The sequence below is a fragment of the Rhineura floridana genome, chromosome 5 (assembly GCF_030035675.1).
Source record: "Rhineura floridana isolate rRhiFlo1 chromosome 5, rRhiFlo1.hap2, whole genome shotgun sequence".
NCBI classification, from domain to species: Eukaryota; Metazoa; Chordata; class Lepidosauria; order Squamata; family Rhineuridae; genus Rhineura; species Rhineura floridana.
Window position 1 is genome coordinate 150,889,109 of NC_084484.1, and position 19,806 is coordinate 150,908,914.

The 19,806-nt window shown below is 46.3% G+C and overlaps 1 protein-coding gene across 1 annotated transcript in view; it reads right to left on the bottom strand.

Moving 5' to 3' along the window:
- The window catches only part of PDS5B (PDS5 cohesin associated factor B), a 158,409-nt gene that overhangs the window by 53,045 nt on the left and 85,558 nt on the right, over positions 1-19,806 (bottom strand). Inside the window, exons 12-13 of the mRNA XM_061629724.1 lie at positions 17,998-18,149; positions 14,914-15,027 (exon numbers count right to left, since the gene is read on the bottom strand). Coding sequence (XP_061485708.1) covers positions 14,914-15,027; positions 17,998-18,149 — 266 coding nt within the window. The remainder of the gene's footprint in view (positions 1-14,913; positions 15,028-17,997; positions 18,150-19,806) is intronic.

The window sequence follows — 19,806 nt, forward strand, 5'->3', positions numbered from 1 at the left end:
TAGTGGTAAACAATGAAGTTGATGATGAGTCTTTACACACTGGATTTTCCCCTCGACTGGTCCTTGGACCTCAAGGGAAATATCCAAGCCCTTGGGGAGGAGCATACTTCTTTAAATCTTGCAACAGAGATAGCACTTGATAAGAATCCAACACTTGCTAGGTTAACTCAATCACCTGGCAAAGCTACTCAGATAAATGAGCTGCTGCTGAAGCAACTCTTGGAGCTGGCTAGTAGTGATGTAAAAGCAAAAATGAAAGAGTCCCCTGTGCAGCATGAAGAATTAATTGGGAATAATTTACCAATTGAAGGATGGTTCTATATGCTGACAAAGGACTTTGATCATGTCAAATCCTTTTTGGCAGAATGTAATAATCTATTAACTATTTTGGTGGAATAAAATGCATACAAAAGATGGATCAAGCTTATCTGGTGAGAACCCTCAACCAAAGCCAAATAATACTAGTGCCTTAATAAATAAACCTCCCAGGCATAAAAGCAGGGTAGGTAAGAAGGGGACTAACAACAGAATGAAGACCAAGAACTTTAAAAATACAAAGGCCACAAGGTACAAGAAAATGGACTTTGAGAAACTTTTTAAACTATTGGAAAAAAGCCCTAAACAGAGAGGAGAGCAGGAAACCAGGATAAAACCTAAGAATAGGGTAAATAGTTACGATAATTTTAATTTTAATAATAGGGTGAGAACCTATGGGGATACTTTACAAATTAACATATAAAACTGAAGAAATAGTAGCTGCTTGGTGATACAAGGTGTTGGGCTTCACTTCCATCTTCAAACCTTTGTGAAGGAACTGTAACACCTGTTGGACAGTGGCTTTGGAAGGTTGAAGCCCTCACGAGTCGCACCAGCTGGAAAATGCAGATTAGTCTGGTAAATGTGATTAGTCAATGGCTGTCTAGAGGCCACAATGGTATCAATAACCTCCTGCTGTGCAGATCAGCTGTGTCCGCTTAAACGTCAAGCTGTTAAAGTCAGCCAGTCCAGATCCAGATGCTAGATCGGTCACTGTGAGAGAAGACCCTTGGAGGCTCTGAGACTGATAGGGAGAAAAGATCTGAGAACCACAGGTGATGTGACCAGTAGAATCAACTGAGCCTGTTAGTGCCGAAGCTTCCTCAGTGTTGCCTAGCAGGGGAATGGGGGAAACACATATAGGAGACTGTCTGGTCAAGTAGTCAAGAAAGCGTCTACGGACTCAGCCCCTAGATAACTTGAGAAGAATCAGGGAAGCTGAGTGTTGTGGCTCAGGCAAACAGATCCACAGTTAGAGTGCTGAAGTGGCATTGGAGAAGCAGAAACACTGCCGGATTTAGCTGCCACTCCCCCGGAATCACTTCTGCCTGCTAAGCCAGTCTGCAGTGACATTCAGAACCCCGCTGAGATGTTCTGCCCTCAAGAACAGCAGGTGTCTCTCAGCCCCATTGAATATGAGTGGCTTCCACCTTAAGGGTCTCAGACCTGGTGCCCCCTTGCAGGTTCAAGTGCAATTTCACACAGGTGTTGTCTGTTCGCATCAGGACATGAGTCAGATGAAGCATTGGCTAGAAGTGACAAAGGGCCAGATGGACCACCCTCAACTCCAGCCAGTTTATGCTGTGACCCATTACTGGCAAGACTACCCCCTTGGCAGTGTATGTTTGTTTTCCCCCTTCTTCCATATCTACACAGAGTCCTTGTATGTCATAAGAACATAAGAACATAAGAAGAGCCTGCTGGATCAGGCCAGTGGCCCATCTAGTCCAGCATCCTGTTCTCACAGTGGCCAACCAGGTGCCTGGGGGAAGCCTGCAAGCAGGACCCGAGTGCAAGAACACTCTCCCCTCCTGAGGCTTCCGGCAACTGGTTTTCAGAAGCATGCTGCCTCTGACTAGGGTGGCACAGCACAGCCATCACAGCTAGTAGCCATTGATAGCCCTGTCCTCCATGAATTTGTCTAATCTTCTTTTAAAGCCATCCAAGCTGGTGGCCATTACTGCATCTTGTGGGAGCAAATTCCACAGTTTAACTATGCGCTGAGTAAAGAAGTACTTCCTTTTGTCTGTCCTGAATCTTCCAACATTCAGCTTCTTTGAATGTCCACGAGTTCTAGTATTATGAGAGAGGGAGAAGAACTTTTCTCTATCCACTTTCTCAATGCCATGCATAATTTTATACACTTCTATCATGTCTCCTCTGACCCGCCTTTTCTCTAAACTAAAAAGCCCCAAATGCTGCAACCTTTCCTCGTAAGGGAGTCGCTCCATCCCGCACGTTAGGTCACCTAAGCTCACAGGTTATCAACAGCAGTTGTCTAGTGTAGGCAGAGAATAAAATAGAAGAGACCCCACTCAAGAATTCTTGAGAGGTACCAGAAATTGTCTATTTGGGAGTCAGACTTGGTGCCCTTAACTAGAGGAAGTGTAGGTTCAGACAGAGCAGACTGGAGGCCCAAGGTTTCCAGCATGGCGCAAAAAAGTGGTAAAAAAATCAGCTGAGTCAAAGAGATGGTGAAAAGTATCCTCCTCCACCTGATTCACCACTCCAATCATCCTCTTCAGCCTCAAGTGGAATGGAGGGGTCCGATGGTTCTGCCACATCGGCTAGAACTCTGCCTCTGGTGACATCAAAGTGGTTTGGAGATGCCGCTAGACCTTCATCTGAGTAGCGGTGAGGAGTAGCAGTCCTGGCATGAGGTTGCGCACAAGGCAGGACTTGAGAACTTGGTAAGGGCTGGACCTGCAGCTGTACAGTCAGTTGGGCTTGCGACAGGGAGCCCAGTAAGGCATCTTTCAGTTGAGAAATGAATTCAGAAGTCAACTGTAACCCAAGCAAGGGTACTTGTGTGGTTGGCAGAGTGCCAAGTTGTACATCTGTAGTCACTAGATGTACCTGTTGAGGCAGTGACATGACTGTAGCATCAGACTAGCAAGTGGGAGCTGAGAAGGGCCCCAACCCAGCAGTGCCAGGAGACTGAGCAGTGGACTAACTGGCAGTGAAGGGCACAACCAGCCACTGACGAACCAGCAGTGCAGGTGCAGGAGGCTAGTGAGCAATGAAGGGCTGAACTGGAAAACCACAGAAGTCCTTGTGATGTTCCTGTAAGTTAGCATCTGTAAATATGGTAAGTGCGGGTCTATTGGGTGATGTATGGTAATTGACTGAGAGAGAAAGGGGGAGTACATGGGTGAGAAGCTGAAGTGTGCTGGATGATGATGGGCTGAGTGGCTGGCTGGCTGAAGGTATAAATGGAGGTTTGTGAGTGATGAAGGAGAGAGTTGGGGTCGGTTGGAAGGTGGGAGAGAGAGTCGGTTAGAGAGAGGATGTTGAGTTGGTTGGCAGAGTTCTGAGGGAAGTTTGGATTGGATTTGGCTGATATTTAAAGAGGATATATATGAACAGAAACATAAAGAGTAACCATATATGAAACCATACGCTTGCGAAACATTCCTAAAGTAATCTTGTTATTTCCTGTTATTAGTAAATAAATACTTCTTTGGTTTACCAAAGGCCTGATCCTTGGCTGGGGAATATACAGACCAGAAGGGAGGGCTGAACAGAAGCAGTATCTAATGGTGGCAGCGGTGAAGGGAGAAATAGTAACGTCAAGTATCCAGAGCAACCCAGAGTTGTATGCTTTATATATAAAGATACAAGGGGGTTGGGAACAGCATAAGCACGCAGTCACAAAAGTAACCAGCTAGAGAGAGACTCAGGCAAAGTCTCTGGGAGTATTGGTTATAGGACATGACTGGTGGTGGTGTCTAGCAGTGGGATCTAGTGAGATCTGTGCTAGAGTGGAGTGAGAAACCATATAAAGGACGGTCCGGACTGGTGGTGTCCCTGGTGGTGCCTAGTGAAAGGCAGTAGCCACAAGCAGGTAGGGACCTGACAGGGAGAACCAGGGAAGGGCGTCACAGTCCTCATCTGATGACACAGCTGGAGAGTGAAAGAGGGCTGCCAGTCTCTCTTGATCTGTAACAGAGGCCTCTGAACGAAACTCCTCCACAGCAATGGAGACCATAGTAGAGGTTGCTTACCCTGAGCATGGAAGAGACACATATTGTGCCTGCCTGGCAGCTAGCTGCCTGGTTTTGGCCACAGCCTTAGAATGGTGCTTTGAAACCTTGTGTTTTGGTGCCTTGGACCTCATCTCGGAAACAAGCTTGGGATGAGGTGTTGTGGCGGATATGCAATGCTGCTTTGCATCAGAGGGCTGGTCGAGAGAATCCGCAAGTGGCACTTGTCCTGCCATGATATATATACACACAGTAGAGGAGTGCGGTACCTGAAGTTCAACACAAGCACTAAAAGAGGGGTGCAGCGATTTCAACACTTAGACACATGCACACAGTAGAGGGGTGCAGTACAGCCCTGACTGCACATCAGTCATTGTGCTCTTCTCTTCTTTCCCCCCCAATATATCCTCCCTGCCTTCGGTCCAAAGTAGGGTGAGGACAGGGAACCGACAAGATAACAGAGTTGGAGAGATACAGAAAGGAGCTACCAAAATTTACAAGGCAAACAAAAAGGGTGGGAAAAAACAAGCAAAATGACGGATGGGACAAAGACTCACAAAATGGCGGCCAAGCAAAAAGGGCAGGGAAGGCCCAACAGCCTAGAGCTGTAGCCACGAGTTCCAAGGAGATTGGGCCTGCCACAAGCGAAGCCGTGAGTCTTCAGCCAAAAGAGAGGTGCCTGCCGCCGCTCCAGCGAAAATGAGACAGGCATGAGCAAGCGCCACCGGTCGGAGCCACAGCTGCAAGCTCCAGTAAAAGGCAGGGAGTTCCTGGGCCACAGCTGTGAGCTCCAGTTAAGGTGAGCCCTGATGAGGAGAGGGGGGAAAGCTAATGAAGACCTCCAGGGCTGCAGCTGCGAGCCCCACAAGGTGGGGAAACCAGGTCAGGTCAAACAGGGAGACCTGCAGGGCCGCAGCTGTGAGCCCCACGAAGTAAGGAAACTGGGTCGGGTTCAAACAGGGAGACCTACAGGGCCGTAACCGCGAGCTGGGTCTGGGGTCGAACAGAGAGACCAGCAGAGCCACAGCTGCAAGCCCCGCAAAAGAGGTGGAGAGGACTAGAGGTTCACTGCTGGGGCTGCGGTAGAAAAAATCACCCCCATAGAAAAAATAGAACCAACACACATAAAAACATACTCACACTCCCCACAATATACACTCCTGACATACAATACTAAACATACAAATAAAACTCATGCACAGAGTCAAACTCACTAGAAGAAACAGAAGTCAAGATAAAGAGAACGACCTTGGATGAAGACAAGAATGTAGTGGAACCAGAAAGAGCAGCTCAGGTCTTGATTCCTTGCATTTTTACCTTCAGATGCTAGGAGGTGGTATAACCCATGTGATGGCATGCTACCTGGGGAAAATTAATCTTACAAAATCATAGAGTTGGAAGGGGCCTTGTAGGCCATCGAGTCCAACCCCCTGCTCACAGCAGGAAATCCACAGCTAGAGCATCTCCCGCAGATAGCTGTCCAGCCTCTGCTTGAAGACATCCAGCGAAGGGGATCCCACCACCTCCCTAGGCAGTCGGTTCCATTGACGAACTGCCCTTACTGTCAAGAAGTTCCTTCTAATGTCCAATCTGAATCTACGCTCCTGCAACTTAAAACCATTAGACCTAGTCCTACCCTCTGGGGCAGCAGAGAACAAATCTGTACCCTCCTCTATGTGATAGCCCTTCAGGTACTTAAAGAGTGCAATCATGTCACCCCTCAGCCTTCTCTTCACCAGACTGAACATGCCAAGTTCCTTCAACCTTTCCACATAAGACTTGTTCTCCATATCGGCTATCATCCTCGTCGCCCTCTTCTGAACCCTCTCTAACTTGTCTATATCTTTCTTAAAATGAGGCGACCAGAACTGAACGCAATATTCCAGATGAGGCCTGACTAATGCAGAATATAGTGGGAGTATTACTTCCCTCGACCTGGAAACTATAGCTCTGTTTATGTAGCCCAAAACCGCGTTTGCCTTTTTTGCCGCAGCATCACACTGCTGGGTCATGTTCAACTTGCGATCCACTACAATTCCAAGGTCCTTCTCACACGCACTACTGCTAAGCCGGGTATTTCCCAACCTGTACCCGTGCATTTTGTTTTTGTGGCCTAAATGCAGAATCTTGCATTTGTCTTTATTGAATGTCATTTTATTAATTTCAGCCCAATTTTCTAGTCTATCCAGGTCCCTTTGGATTTTATTCCTGTCTTCCATTGTGTTAGCTATCCCTCCCAGTTTCGTATCATCCACAAACTTCATAAGGCTTCCTTCCACCCCGTCATCTAAGTCACTGATAAAAATGTTGAAGAGTATCGGCCCCAGGACAGAGCCCTGTGGCACTCCACTCGACACCTCCTTCCAGTCCGAAGCAGAGCCACCGACGACCACTCTTTGAGTACGGTTTTCCAACCAGTTGTGAATCCACCTGACAGTATTTCCATGTAGTCCGCATTTGACCAGTTTGCTAATCAAAAGGTCGTGGGGGACTTTGTCAAACGCTTTGCTGAAATCTAGATTGGTTGAAATCTAGATTGGTTGAGTTTCAGCATGGACAAATGTGTAAAGGAAAAAAATATACAACAATATAAAATGCCTGTTGAAATCACAAAACTTGGATAAAATAGTCAAACATAATCATGAGAAATTGCAACAGGAAGTCAGATCTTATCTCAGTGGATGGTTAAAACTGAAACCTCTTGGATGGGGAAGATTAGAATGAAAATATTGCAACAATATTACATTTATGTCTTAATATACCATTAAAGTTCATCCAAATGTTTGGAAGATTACCAAAAGACGTTAACTGAGTTGGTCTGGGAGAAAAATAAGGCAGCAAAGACACTTTTAACAGGAAACAAAATGGAGGCTTAGCTTTTCCTAACATTAAAATGATTTATGAAGCAGCAATGTTAGCTGAATGAAGAGAATGGTTTAGTGGGGACAGGGCCATTGCTTTAGAGCAAATTAACCTTTCAGTCAGTCTAAAAACACTCTTTGGTACACTGCAAGATTTTACAAGAAAGTAATTAAAAGAAATCCTTGCATTTCTGCCATTTATAGTAACTGGTATAAGTATAGACGGAAACTAAGGCTGCAATCCAATACATGCCTAGTCAGAAGTAAGCTCTATTGGGGTCAATGGGACTTACTCCCAAGTAAGTGTGTAATGGATTGCAGCCTAAGTCCAGACTTGTCATGCTTGATAGCACCTTTTTACAGCGTTGAGTTTGATGAAGAACTCTGGTTAGGAAATTTATATCTCTGGAAGATCTACAGATTCACTCCCACAAGATGTAGTGATGGCCACCAACTCAGATGGCTTTAAAAGGTTATTAGTTTTATTCTCCATGAATTTGTGTCTCAATAGCCAGTAGCCAGGATGGCTGTGTACTTGGAGAAGGAATGCTTCTGAATACCTGTTGCTGGGGAGCACAAGAGGTCAGAATGCTGTTGCACTCTGGTCTGGTTTGTGGGTGTCACACAGGCATCTGGTTGGCCACTTTGAGAAGAGGATGCTGGACTAGATGAGCTTTTCGTCTGATCCAGCAGGGTTATTCTTATGTTTTTAATCTCATCTTATATTCAAGAATGGTCCCTTGGACCCACCTGAAGGATGATTTTCACAGGTACGCCTGCCATCAGATCGGGTACTACTGCCATCTAGCGTCCGAAGGCAAGAATGCACTCGAGTCAAACCTGGGGCTCGAGCCCCTCCCACTCCAGTCTTCATGATGACGAGTCCGAAATCTGAAAGTAACCAAAGGGCAACAGCCCACGCAGCAAAGAAAATATACACAGCAAATATCATAGAACTTGCAACATAAGAACAGGTTTTAACTAAAGCAAACCAGACAGAGCACGAATCCTATAGGTTGAACTATATACAGGCCACTGAACGAATTTCCCCAGAAATCCCCCACAAGGGAGGGACGTGATGGCAGGCGTACCTGTGAAAATCACCCTTCAGGTGGGTCCAAGGGACCATTTTCCACAGGTAGCCTGCCATCAGATCGGGATATACTAACGTAGTCCCCTAATAGGGAGGGATTCCTAGGAAGTTACAAATCAGAAAGGACGTGTTGGAGGACACGTCTCCCAAAGGAGGCGTCAGCTGAAGCATAACGATCAATCTTATAATGCTTCACAAAGGAGTTAGGGGTAGCCCATACCGCCGCCCTGCATATGTCTGTAAGAGGAGCATTAGTTAGGAAAGCCGCCGTAGTGGCAGCAGACCTGGTCGAATGAACCGTGATGTTAGACGGCACTGGTAAATTAAGTGACTGATATGCAATAGAAATACAGGCTCGAAGCCAACAGGACAAAGTTGATTTGGACACCTTTTTTCCCAAAGCTCTTGGATGAAAGGATACAAATAATGCTTCTGTCTGTCGGATGTCCTGGGTGCAAGAGAGGTAAACTTTGAGTGCTCTCCTAACATCTAGCGAATGCCAGGCCTTTTCGAGGGGGTGGACCGGCTTAGGACAGAAGGATGGAAGCACAATGTCCTGGCTACTGTGGAAGATTGAGTTGACCTTAGGGCAAAAGGATGGATCCAGCCTCAGAACTACTGAGTCCTTATGGAATACGCAGAGATGACGGGCCGATGACAAGGCCTGTAACTCCGAAATCCGCCTCGCGGACGTGATAGCCACGAGGAAAAGGACTTTAAAAGACAACAGTCTGAGAGGCACTGAGGCAAGCGGCTCAAATGGAGGTCGTTGTAATGCCTGCAAAACCTTGGAGAGGTTCCAGGATGGAAAATGGTGACGTACAGCTGGAGAGAGGTGGGAAGCTCCTCTTAAAAAGCGTTTGATGAGCGGGTGAGAGCTCAGAGGTGCGGCCGATGAAGAAACAGACAGAATTGACGAGATGGTGGAGGCCTGTCTACGCAGAGTGTTTGGTCTGAGTCCCAATGTGATGCCTCTGTATAGGAACTGTAGAACGTGCTGTACAGTGGCTTGGGGTGCTGAACAACCTTTAGAGGTGCACCAGCTGGAAAAAGTACGCCAAGTACTCTGATAGATTTGAGTAGTTGACGGTCGTCGTGATGCTAAAATAGTGTTTATGACCCCTCGAGAAAGACCCGCAGATTTCAACTGTGTCCGTTCAAAAGCCAGGCTGTCAGGCTCAGCCAGTTCGGGTCCGGATGCCAAACTGGTCCTTGGGAGAGAAGATCCGGCCTGCTTGGAAGGGTCCAGGGATCCTCCATTGACATCGAGAGGAGGTCCGAAAACCAGGGTCTGCAAGGCCAGTAAGGAGCTATGAGTAAAATCCGTGTTTGTTCGAGTCAGAGTTTTGTCAATGTCCTGCCTAGGAGTGATATGGGCAGGAAAGCATACAGGAGCCCGTGTGGCCATGGTGTCGTCAAAGCATCCACTGCTTCCGCCGTTGGCTCTAGGTACCTTGAGAAGTAACGAGGCAGTTGGCAGTTGTGGCTGGAGGCGAAGAGATCCAGCGAGAGGGGGCCGAACCGCCACTGGAGAAGGGAGAACACAGCCGGATGAAGCTTCCATTCTCCCGGATGGACCGTTTGCCTGCTGAGCCAGTCGGCCGTAACGTTTAGAGTTCCGCTGAGGTGTTCTGCTCGTAAAGACAGGATGTGGGACTCGGCCCAGTCGAAGATTCGTGTTGCTTCCTCCTGCAGAGCCCTGGACCTTGTGCCTCCCTGTATGTTGATGTGAGATTTCACACAAACATTGTCTGTCCGAATGAGGACATGTTGTAGGGCGAATAGAGGCTGGAAGTGTCTCAGAGCGAGATGAGCAGCTCTGAGCTCCAGCCAGTTGATGTTGTGACTTAGTTCCTGGGTGGACCAAACGCCTTGGACAAAGGTCGAGTTGCAATAGGCTCCCCAGCCGGACAGACTGGTATCCGTGGTGATTAGGACTCTGGTTGGGTCCCGAAACGGTGTCCCCTTGGTGAGGGAAGTTGTGGATACCCACCAGCGGAATGATTGCTTCAGAGCTTGGCCCAGCGGAATTATGCGATGGTTGGACTTGGAGATGTCCGCTTGAAAGGGTAGGAGAGCCCATTGTAAAGGTCTCGAATGATGTCGGGCCCACGGAACGATGTGGATCGAGGAAATCATTGCCCCGAGGAACTGGGCCAGAAACATGACATCTGCTGTGGGGCAATGTAGAAGTAAAGTTGCCATGGCTGTAATGGAAGCAATACGGTCTGGGGACAGAAAGAACATGGCTAGGGACGTGTCCAGTATTGCACCTAAGTGCTGGAGGCGCTGAGTTGGTTGGAGATGACTCTTTTCGGTATTGATCAGCCAGCCGTGAGAGTGTAGTGCCTCTAGGGTGAACTGGATCTGCCTGTTGGCCAAGTCCCGGGAGCCTGCTCGGAGGAAAAGGTCGTCGAGATAAGCATAAATGTGGACCCCCTGGAGGCGGAGATACGCCAGCATGGTGGCCATCACTTTGGTGAAGACTCAGGGGGCCGAGGAGAGGCCGAATGGAAGGGCCCGGTATTGAAAATGTTGGTGGCCTAGTGCAAATCTCAGGAACCGCCTGTGACCCGGGCAAATTGGGATGTGTAAGTAAGCGTCCCTCAGGTCGATGGATGCGATAAAGTCCCCTTGTTGTAGAGCTTCTACAATGGATGCCAGAGATTCCATCTTGAAGTGGCGGTATTTGACGAAGCGGTTGAGGCCCTTGAGGTCTAAGACCGCCCTCCATGTGGAGTCTCGCTTGGGAACCATAAAGAGGACGGAGTACACGCCTTGTAGTCGTTTAGATGGAGGAACAGGCTCTATAGCGGCTATCTCTAGTAGATGTCGTATGGCGTCCTGCATAACCTTTTTGCGTGCCATGGAGATGGGGGAGATGCAAAATTTGTCCGGTGGTGTCCACCAAAATTCTATATTGTAGCCCTGAGTGAAGAGGAGCCTGACCCAGGAGATGTTTGTCAAGTTTAGCCAGATGCTGGAGAAGGAGAGTCTGCCTCCAATGGGGATGGAGTCAGAACTGCCTGCGCTGACGGGTTCCTCTGCCGTATGCCTGCCTGTTTTGGTATTGGCCCCTGTATTGTAAGCGTTGTCTGGGCCAGGGTGCCTTGGAGGGACGGAAATCTGTAGGCCTGGTGTCCCGTCCTCGTCCACCAGGTTGTCCTCTCCGAAAGGGATGGAAGGAACGGTAAGGGGTAAACCGTCGTATGGGTCTGCGGTCGTCCCTTTTGGCCGTAGCTAGTGCAGGTTTACGATTGTCCTTGGGGTCGACAAGGACTGCTTTGAGTGCGTCCTCGCCGAAGAGCATAGATCCCGAGTATGGTGCTAAGGATAAGTTGGTTCTGGCAGTCGAATCGGCGTCCCAATGTTGGAGCCATAGGGTACGACGAGCTACAATTTCGGCCGCAAGTGTGCGTGCACCGTGATGGGAGGCGTCTAATGTGGCGTCCGCCACAAATGCAGCAGCCTTGTGTAGCTTGAGGAGACTTTTCCTTAGTTTTGCGGGATCCGGGTTGGGATCTTCAAGGAGATCCTCTAACCACATCATGGAGGCCCGAGAAAAAATAGAGGCGGTAGAAGAGGCCCGGATAGAATGAGCGGAAGCCTCATGTATCTTACGGAAGACAAAGTCAAGTCTCCTCTCATAGGGGTCCTTGAGCTGAGATTCGCCTTCTTTCGGGAGGAGGGACCGAGATACAAGATTGGAAATAGGTTGGTCCACCCCCGGGACGTTCAGAAAAGCCATGAATTCTGGGGCAAGGGTATAGAGCTTGTTGGCTAAGGATGAGGAGCAACGTGGACGAAGAGGGCGGGCCCATTCTTCTCTGGTCAGTTTGTTAATGGGGTCTGGCACGGGGATGAAGTGCTGAACTGATTTGGGGGACTTGAGAACTCTGGCACCCTTGACAGGAGGAGCAACCGGTTGTATAAGTTCTGGTTGAATGCCAAGGGTGTCCATGACTCTGCAAGCCAGAGGTGAGAAATCCGCCGGGTCAAAGAGGCGATAAGAGACCTCCTCCTCCTGGTCAGATTCTCCACTCCATTCATCCAGGTCAGTCTGAAAGACGTTCATGTAGTCATCAGTCTGAGATTGCTCTACGTCCAATCTACCCCTGATCACATCATATGGGTTAGGAGAGGGTAGCGGAGCGTCAATATTGTCGCCAGGTTGACTCGCAGAGCTGAGTTGTCGTGAGGTTCCGGGCTGAGAAGACAATAGTAGAGAAGGCTGAGGTTGGGATAGGCACCCCAGTAGCTCTCGTAGTTGGTGCAGGAAGTCAGAAGTCAACTGTATCCCTGGAGGAGTGGAAGATGGTGGTGCCTGTTCCTGAATAGGAATTTGAGGCTGCCCAGGCGGAGGAGGAGTTTGGCTGGGGAAACCTTCAAACTCTTCTTCTGAGGACTCAGAAGGAGACTGGAAAAGCTCAGGAGGGGCAGCATGGCGAGATTTCTCCGGAAGTGGAGGTGATATATAGCGTGGTCTCTTGGTCGCCCTGCGACCAGACAGGTGTTTAGTCTTTGCTTTTGCCTTGGCGTGTTTGTTTTTAGCTGGCTGGCGTGGTGATGGACGACTTGCTTCAGGGGATATTGTCACCTCAGGGTTCAAGTCTGCCATGTCAATCTCTGAATCACGCACACAATGGGAAAGGAGCGGTGACAGAGATAAGGTAGAAATAGTATAGGACAGACTACGGACAGTATGCCAGGAGTCAAGAGTGAGTACACCCAGCACGAGGAAACTAATGACTCAGCTAAAATTGGCTCCAAGCTAAGTGCACGCACACAATGGGGAAGGTGCGAGACCGCTAGTTACACTGCCAACTTGGCCACAAGCTAAGTCCATGCACACAATGGGAAAGGTGCGAGACTGCAGTTTCACTGCCAACTTGGCCACGAGCTAAGTCCACGCACACAATGGGGAAGGTGCGAGACCGCTAGTTACACTGCCAGAAGAGATATGTTTATTGTAAAAGCGCAGTGTGGCCAGGGCGAGATACGCGCACTCAATGGGGAAGGTGCGGTATCGCCAAGGTGCACAGACTAAATAATGTGCCAGCTATAGGTGGAGCATAAGTCAATTGGAAGTGCACCTACAAACATACACACACACAATAGGGAAGGTGTGGTATAATATGTATCACCTGATAATATATGTATCACCTGACAACTCAGGTCTCCCAAGCTATGAATATTTTGGTAACAGGAGACTACACAAGTCTCACAAGTTAAAAACGTAATGAAAAGGAAAAAACGGCAAAAAACGAAAACAAAATGGCGGCCGCGATATCGGAGCACCTAACTAGGGCTTGAAAAAACGGCCAGAAAGCAGCTGAAATGATATGCCGCCTGGTAGGACCACAAAGCAGGTGGTTGAAAAAGAACAGGAAGCCTAGAATCAGGATGAGAGGGGCAATATAGGGTAGCCTAAATAAGCCCAAGCCGGGCTGAATGAGCAGCCGGGCTGATAGGGAAACGTAGGAGCCTTTAAGGAGAGTAGATTAAATTAAAATGGTGGCCGCGAAAAACGGAGGTGGCGGGAAAAGAGACTGCTATAGCAGGCTTCAGGAAGCCGGGACTAAAAACCCCCACAAACAGAGCCGCAGCCGCCAAAGCCCCCACAAACGAGAGCTACGAGGGAGCCGTAGCCACGAGCTACCCAACGTAGAGGTTAAATTGAAAACTGAAAAAAGGAGGGGGAGGAGACTGCAGCCGCGGAGCCCCCGCTAAACGAAAAAGCAGCAGCCGCTGCTGGACACACTCTGAACGCAAACGTGAGGGGGGGAAGCGATAAGGAGGAGAGTAACAACAAAAGTGGAAATAATGACTATAAACTGAAAAAAGGAGGGGCGGGAGACCGCAGCCGCGGAGCCCCCGCTAAAACGAGAAAGCAGCAGCCGCTGCTGGACACACTCCGACGCAAACGTGAAGAGGGGAAGCGATAAGGAGGAGAGTAAGGGAAAAACGATAAGGAGAGTAACAATAGAATTAGAAGTAAGGACTTAGCTACGCTCTGTCTAAATTTCGATCTGCCTCGGACGAGGGCAAGAATGAAGACTGGAGTGGGAGGGGCTCGAGCCCCAGGTTTGACTCGAGTGCATTCTTGCCTTCGGATGCTAGATGGCAGTAGTACCCGATCTGATGGCAGGCTACCTGTGGAAAACCAGAGATTCTAACGTTAAAATAAATTCTTATGTTTTATAAGCCATCTTCAAAGCATAAGTTATAAAGCCAGCTTGTTAAATGACACTTCACTTGTGCTTATTGATGCTTGCTGATGTAGAACTAAATCATGGTTTAGCATTACGTGCAAATTAGGTTTAGGAGTCCTTTAAAATAATATAAGAAATTCAAGCTTAAAATAAAGTATTTCACAAGTATGTTTCTTAACTTCATATTGTGTTTATACATAAATTCTGATGAAGACAAGCAGCTAAATCTTTGAACACAGTGCTAGCAGGACTTCTGTCACTATTATTTACTAAGTATACCAAGATATGCTAGCACCTATTATACAATAAGTAATGACACCAATCATGACATAGTGGATAACTGGGGCATACTAGAAGCAAATTAATTTTAACCAGATCAATTTGTTTCCAGCAATGGAAATAAATAATGCAATTTCAGCTCAGAACATATTTGTAATACTCTTTGAGACAGTCCTAGAGAACTGTAATTCACGATCAAAGTACACAGGAAGAAAATTCTAGAAACAGCCAAGATCTCTTTCCCATTTTTTCTTCTTTCATGTTCAAGGATGAATTTTGATAGAAATCTTTAACACACTGTATACTGCAACAATTTTGGACTGCAGCCTATATACAGTCTTTATTCATACATATATTATTCAAGCACAAATTCTCCTTTACTAAGATTATTAACTATACTAGCATTGCAAACACTATTATTAGTTTCAGATTTGTTGTGTAAAACGTACTTAACAGCATTTGAATCCAGGGTCGCATAAAGGTAGTACAAGCATTTCATTCTTTCATTTGTTTCCAAATTGTGAGGGACCATGTATTGAGCAAAGATGCGTTCCACCAGCAGTCTAAAAAGAGATTGTCAATAATAAGTCTCTAACAAGACTGAAAATCAACTCATGATTGGTTGTAATATAAGACAAAATGTATACCAAACTAATCTAAATAAATCAAATGTATTTATAAATAAAATTAGTAATGACACATTACAAATGAAAGTTGATTTAGCACAAAAATTTACAAGATCTATAGCAGCAAACAATGGTTTGGGGCTCAGGTGTAAAGAAAAACTATTGTTTCTACTACATGAACTATAAACCTTACAATGCAATAACTGAGAAGCAAGCTCTGTCGAGTTCAATGGGATTTACTCCTAGATAATTGTCTAAAGCACTCTTTCCCAACCTTTGGGTCCCCAGATGTTGTTGGACTACAACTCTCATCAGCCCGAGTCAACATGGCCAAGGGTCAGGGATGATGGGAATTAAGAACATAAGAAGAGCCTGCTGGATCAGGCCAGTGGCCCATCTAGTCCAGCATCCTGTTCTCATAGTGGCCAACCAGGTGCCTGGGAGAAGCCCGCAAGCAGGACCCGAGTGCAAGAACACTCTCCCCTCCTGAGGCTTCCGGCAACTGGTTTTCACAAGCATGCTGCCTCTGACTAGGGTGGCACAGCACAGCCATCACGGCTAGTAGCCATTGATAGCCCTGTCCTCCATGAATTTGTCTAATCTTCTTTTAAAGCCATCCAAGCTGGTGGCCATTACTGCATCTTGTGGGAGCAAATTCCATAGTTTAACTATGCGCTGAGTAAAGAAGTACTTCCTTTTGTCTGTCCTGAATCTTCCAACATTCAGCTTCTTTGAATGTCCACGAGTTCTAGTATTATGAGAGAGGGAGAAGAACTTTTCTCTATCCACTTTCTCAATGCCATGCATAATTTTATACACTTCTATCATGTCTCCTCTGACCCGCCTTTTCTCTAAACTAAAAAGCCCCAAATGCTGCAACCTTTCCTCGTAAGGGAGTCGCTCCATCCCCTTGATCATTCTGGTTGCCCTCTTCTGAACCTTTTCCAACTCTAGAATATCCTTTTTGAGATGAGGCGACCAGAACTGTACACAGTATTCCAAATGCGGCCGCACCATAGATTTATACAACGGCATTATGATATCGGCTGTTTTATTTTCAATACCTTTCCTAATTATCGCTAGCATGGAATTTGGCTTTTTCACAGCTGCCGCACACTGGGTCGACATTTTCATCGTGCTGTTCACTACAACCCCGAGGTCTCTCTCCTGGTCGGTCACCGCCAGTTCAGACCCCATGAGCGTATATGTGAAATTCAGATTTTTTGCTCCAATATGCATAATTTTACACTTGTTTATATTGAATTGCATTTGCCATTTTCCCGCCCATTCACTCAGTTTGGAGAGGTCTTTTTGGAGCTCTTCGCAATCCCTTTTTGTTTTAACAACCCTGAACAATTTCGTGTCGTCAGCAAACTTGGCCACTTCACTGCTCACTCCTAATTCTAGGTCATTAATGAACAAGTTGAAAAGTACAGATCCCAATACCGATCCTTGAGGGATTCCACTTTCTACAGCCCTCCATTGGGAGAACTGTCCGTTTATTCCTACTCTCTGCTTTCTGCTTCTTAACCAATTCCTTATCCACAAGAGGACCTCTCCTCTTATTCCATGACTGCTAAGCTTCCTCAGAAGTCTTTGGTGAGGTACCTTGTCAAACGCTTTTTGAAAGTCTAAGTGCACTATGTCCACTGGATCACCTCTATCTATATGCTTGTTGACACTCTCAAAGAATTCTAATAGGTTACTGAGACAGGACTTTCCCTTGCAGAAGCCATGCTGGCTCTGCTTCAGCAAGGCTTGTTATTCTATGTGCTTAGTTAATCTAGCTTTAATAATACTAATCTAGCTTTAATAATACTTTCTACCAGTTTTCCAGGGACAGAAGTTAAGCTAACTGGCCTGTAATTTCCAGGATCCCCTCTGGATCACTTTTTGAATATTGGTGTTACATTTGCCACTTTCCAGTCCTCAGGCACGGAGGAGGACCCGAGGGACAAGTTACATATTGTAGTCAAGCAACATGTGGGGACCCAAAGGTTGGGAAAGGCTGGTCTAAAGGGTTGCATTCCAAGTTTATTATGCTCTCCTCTCGTCTCCTCCTCTTTCATGTCCCATATTTAAATCAACAACTTTATTTTTTAAGCTAGCTGAAGTTCCCCATGATGTCTGAACTTGAGGAACTGTGATTTACTTAAACTATGGTAAGAACAAGCCAAGATAAAACCATACTTTCAGATCTATCTTGTTCTCACTAACCATAGTACAGAAAAAATGGAAAACTGAAATTAGTTTAAAATTGAAAGCAGATGCTTTCAATCTCCTCCTCAGATGAGGTTGCAAAAGAGGAGAGGAGAGGACTCATGGCTTAAGAAGGCTAATTCACACAGCTAGAAACCATGACTTTCCATATAAGAATCTTATGGCCTAGTTTAGATACAAGTTTCATTTGATCAAACAAACTGCAGGCTCAAAGTACGAATATCACACCTATTCTTGTGAATGCCACAATGCAGAGAGCAACTTTAACTATGGCCAAGGAATTCAGTATGTTAAGTATACAGAGTTCCAAAGGCAGGTAACTGTGCAGCCTTTTGGAACTGCTGTTTGAATGCCCTCCTAGACACATCCAGCTATTTGTGTACATTTCCACCTTTATCATTTACTAGGCCTCATGGAGAATATGTACATTAATCTTCCATGAAGTCCATGGTCCCAGGCTATGGTCTGAAGGCACATAAGACCAGCTTCCTGGAGTACTTCCCAGGAGACCACCTGGGAACCATATGTAAGCTGCCTTGGGTTTTTATCAAGAAAAGAAAGGCGGGGTATAAATGTAAATAATAATAATAATAATAATAATAATAATAATAATAGTGGTCAATAGGTATACTCACACAAGGCAAAAAGATGAATACTTTTTAGTCTTATAAACTCAAGTTAACTTACCGATCATCAATACTGTTTTGATAATATATATGTAGCAGCTTGTCCTTTATCCAGGCAATTTGTTTTGAAGCTTCTTTTCCAGCTTCTGACTGCAGGGAATATTTCTTATATATCTGTGCAAGTCCCATCATCGCTTCTTTTCTCACTCTCCACTAAAATAACAACATATCTCACACATTAAGAGATACATTTATTTTTTAAATATACTGCCATACAAATTCCAAAATGTTGGATTATTGTAATGTGCTTTATGTGGGGTTGCCTTTGAAAGCAAACTGGAGATTACTATTTGTGCAAAATGTGGCTACCAGGATCCTGACACTGACAACTGTCAGAGATCATCTAACACTAATCCTGAAAGAGCTGCATTTGTTGATGATCCATTTCTGGGCCAAATTGACTTACAGTGGGGATTGCCAACCCAATGCCCATGAGCGTCATGGGGCCTGCAAAGGCCTTCATTGACATCCCCAGGCAGGGCCGCCAGACTCTGACCTTTCAGTTAAAAAAAAAAGTAAGCCTCTAGACCTCCTAGAAAGGAGGTTATGAAACAAAATGTGCAGGCACCTTCTAAGCAATTTCTGTGAGCCTGGCTGCTCCTGCCCTGTCAGTGTTTTTAGCCAATGAGTGAAGTCAGAGCAGTGATTGATGTGAATTGTCTGGACACCACACAATAGGAATTCTGGGATCCTAAAGAGCTTCTGCTTTCCCCTCCCCTTTAGTACACTTTTCCTGCTTCGGGCTTAATTTCTAGTAGTTCTTGGAATCTCCAGAGTTTGCTTCCCCCCCCCCCGGCAACCAGGATGCATCTTTCCTGTGGTGGGTTCATCTGAGATCAAGTACTCCTTAGAAGTTATTATCTTCAAATGCTACTACACAATAGGTACAGGTGGATGATAAAGAATCCTCTCCCCAAGTGACAAATGCAAAATGTGAAAACTCTGTAAAGAGGCTTAGGCATATCTCCTGATATGCAGGAGCTGTTAGTCAGACACTCATGAAGAATTCATTGTATAGTTAACTTGCAGTACAATTGTATGCATGTCTTCTCCAGATGTCAGACACTCATGAAGAATTCATTGTATAGTTAACTTGCAGTACAATTGTATGCATGTCTTCTCCAGATGTAAGTCTCTGTGTTTAATGAGGCTTACTCCCAAGCATGTGGGTACAGGATAGCAGCCTAGGCTTTGATTTAGGATTAGCACTGAGGAAAACAGGGTTCTTGTGCCTTTAATAGCTATATCTCCACAATTAGGGCCAGCAGGACATAGCTGACTTCCCATGGTAAACATGAGGTTGTCTCCCTCAGGTGGGTGGGCTGAGACTGTACTCTCTCTCATTATGAGTTATACCATGCCCCCCACAGCAGCCACATTGTGTTATGCCATGTCCCCCATGGCAGCCATTTTGTGACTGACTCACAGCACACTCTCAAAATTTGAAATGTGCCCACTGATCCAAAAAGATTGGTGATCCAAAGTCCTAAATGACAAAGGGCCCAGAGATCTGAAGATATGCCTCTCCCTGTATCAGCCTGCTTGTGTCATTAGATCTGAGGGAAACCTACTCCTGTTTTCCAACCACCAGGGGAAGAATATCGGGTGGTGACATGATAGGTCATTCTCCTTGGTGGCACCCCAACTTTGGAATGTTCTTTCTGCAGAGGTGCATCTGGTGCCAACTTCATTGTCATTCTAGTGCCAGCTACGACCCATGTGTTTATCCAGGCATTTAAGTGGTTAAGTGCATTAGTATGTAATGATTATGCTGGATTTATTACTGATGTTCTGTTGCATGTTTTATTGG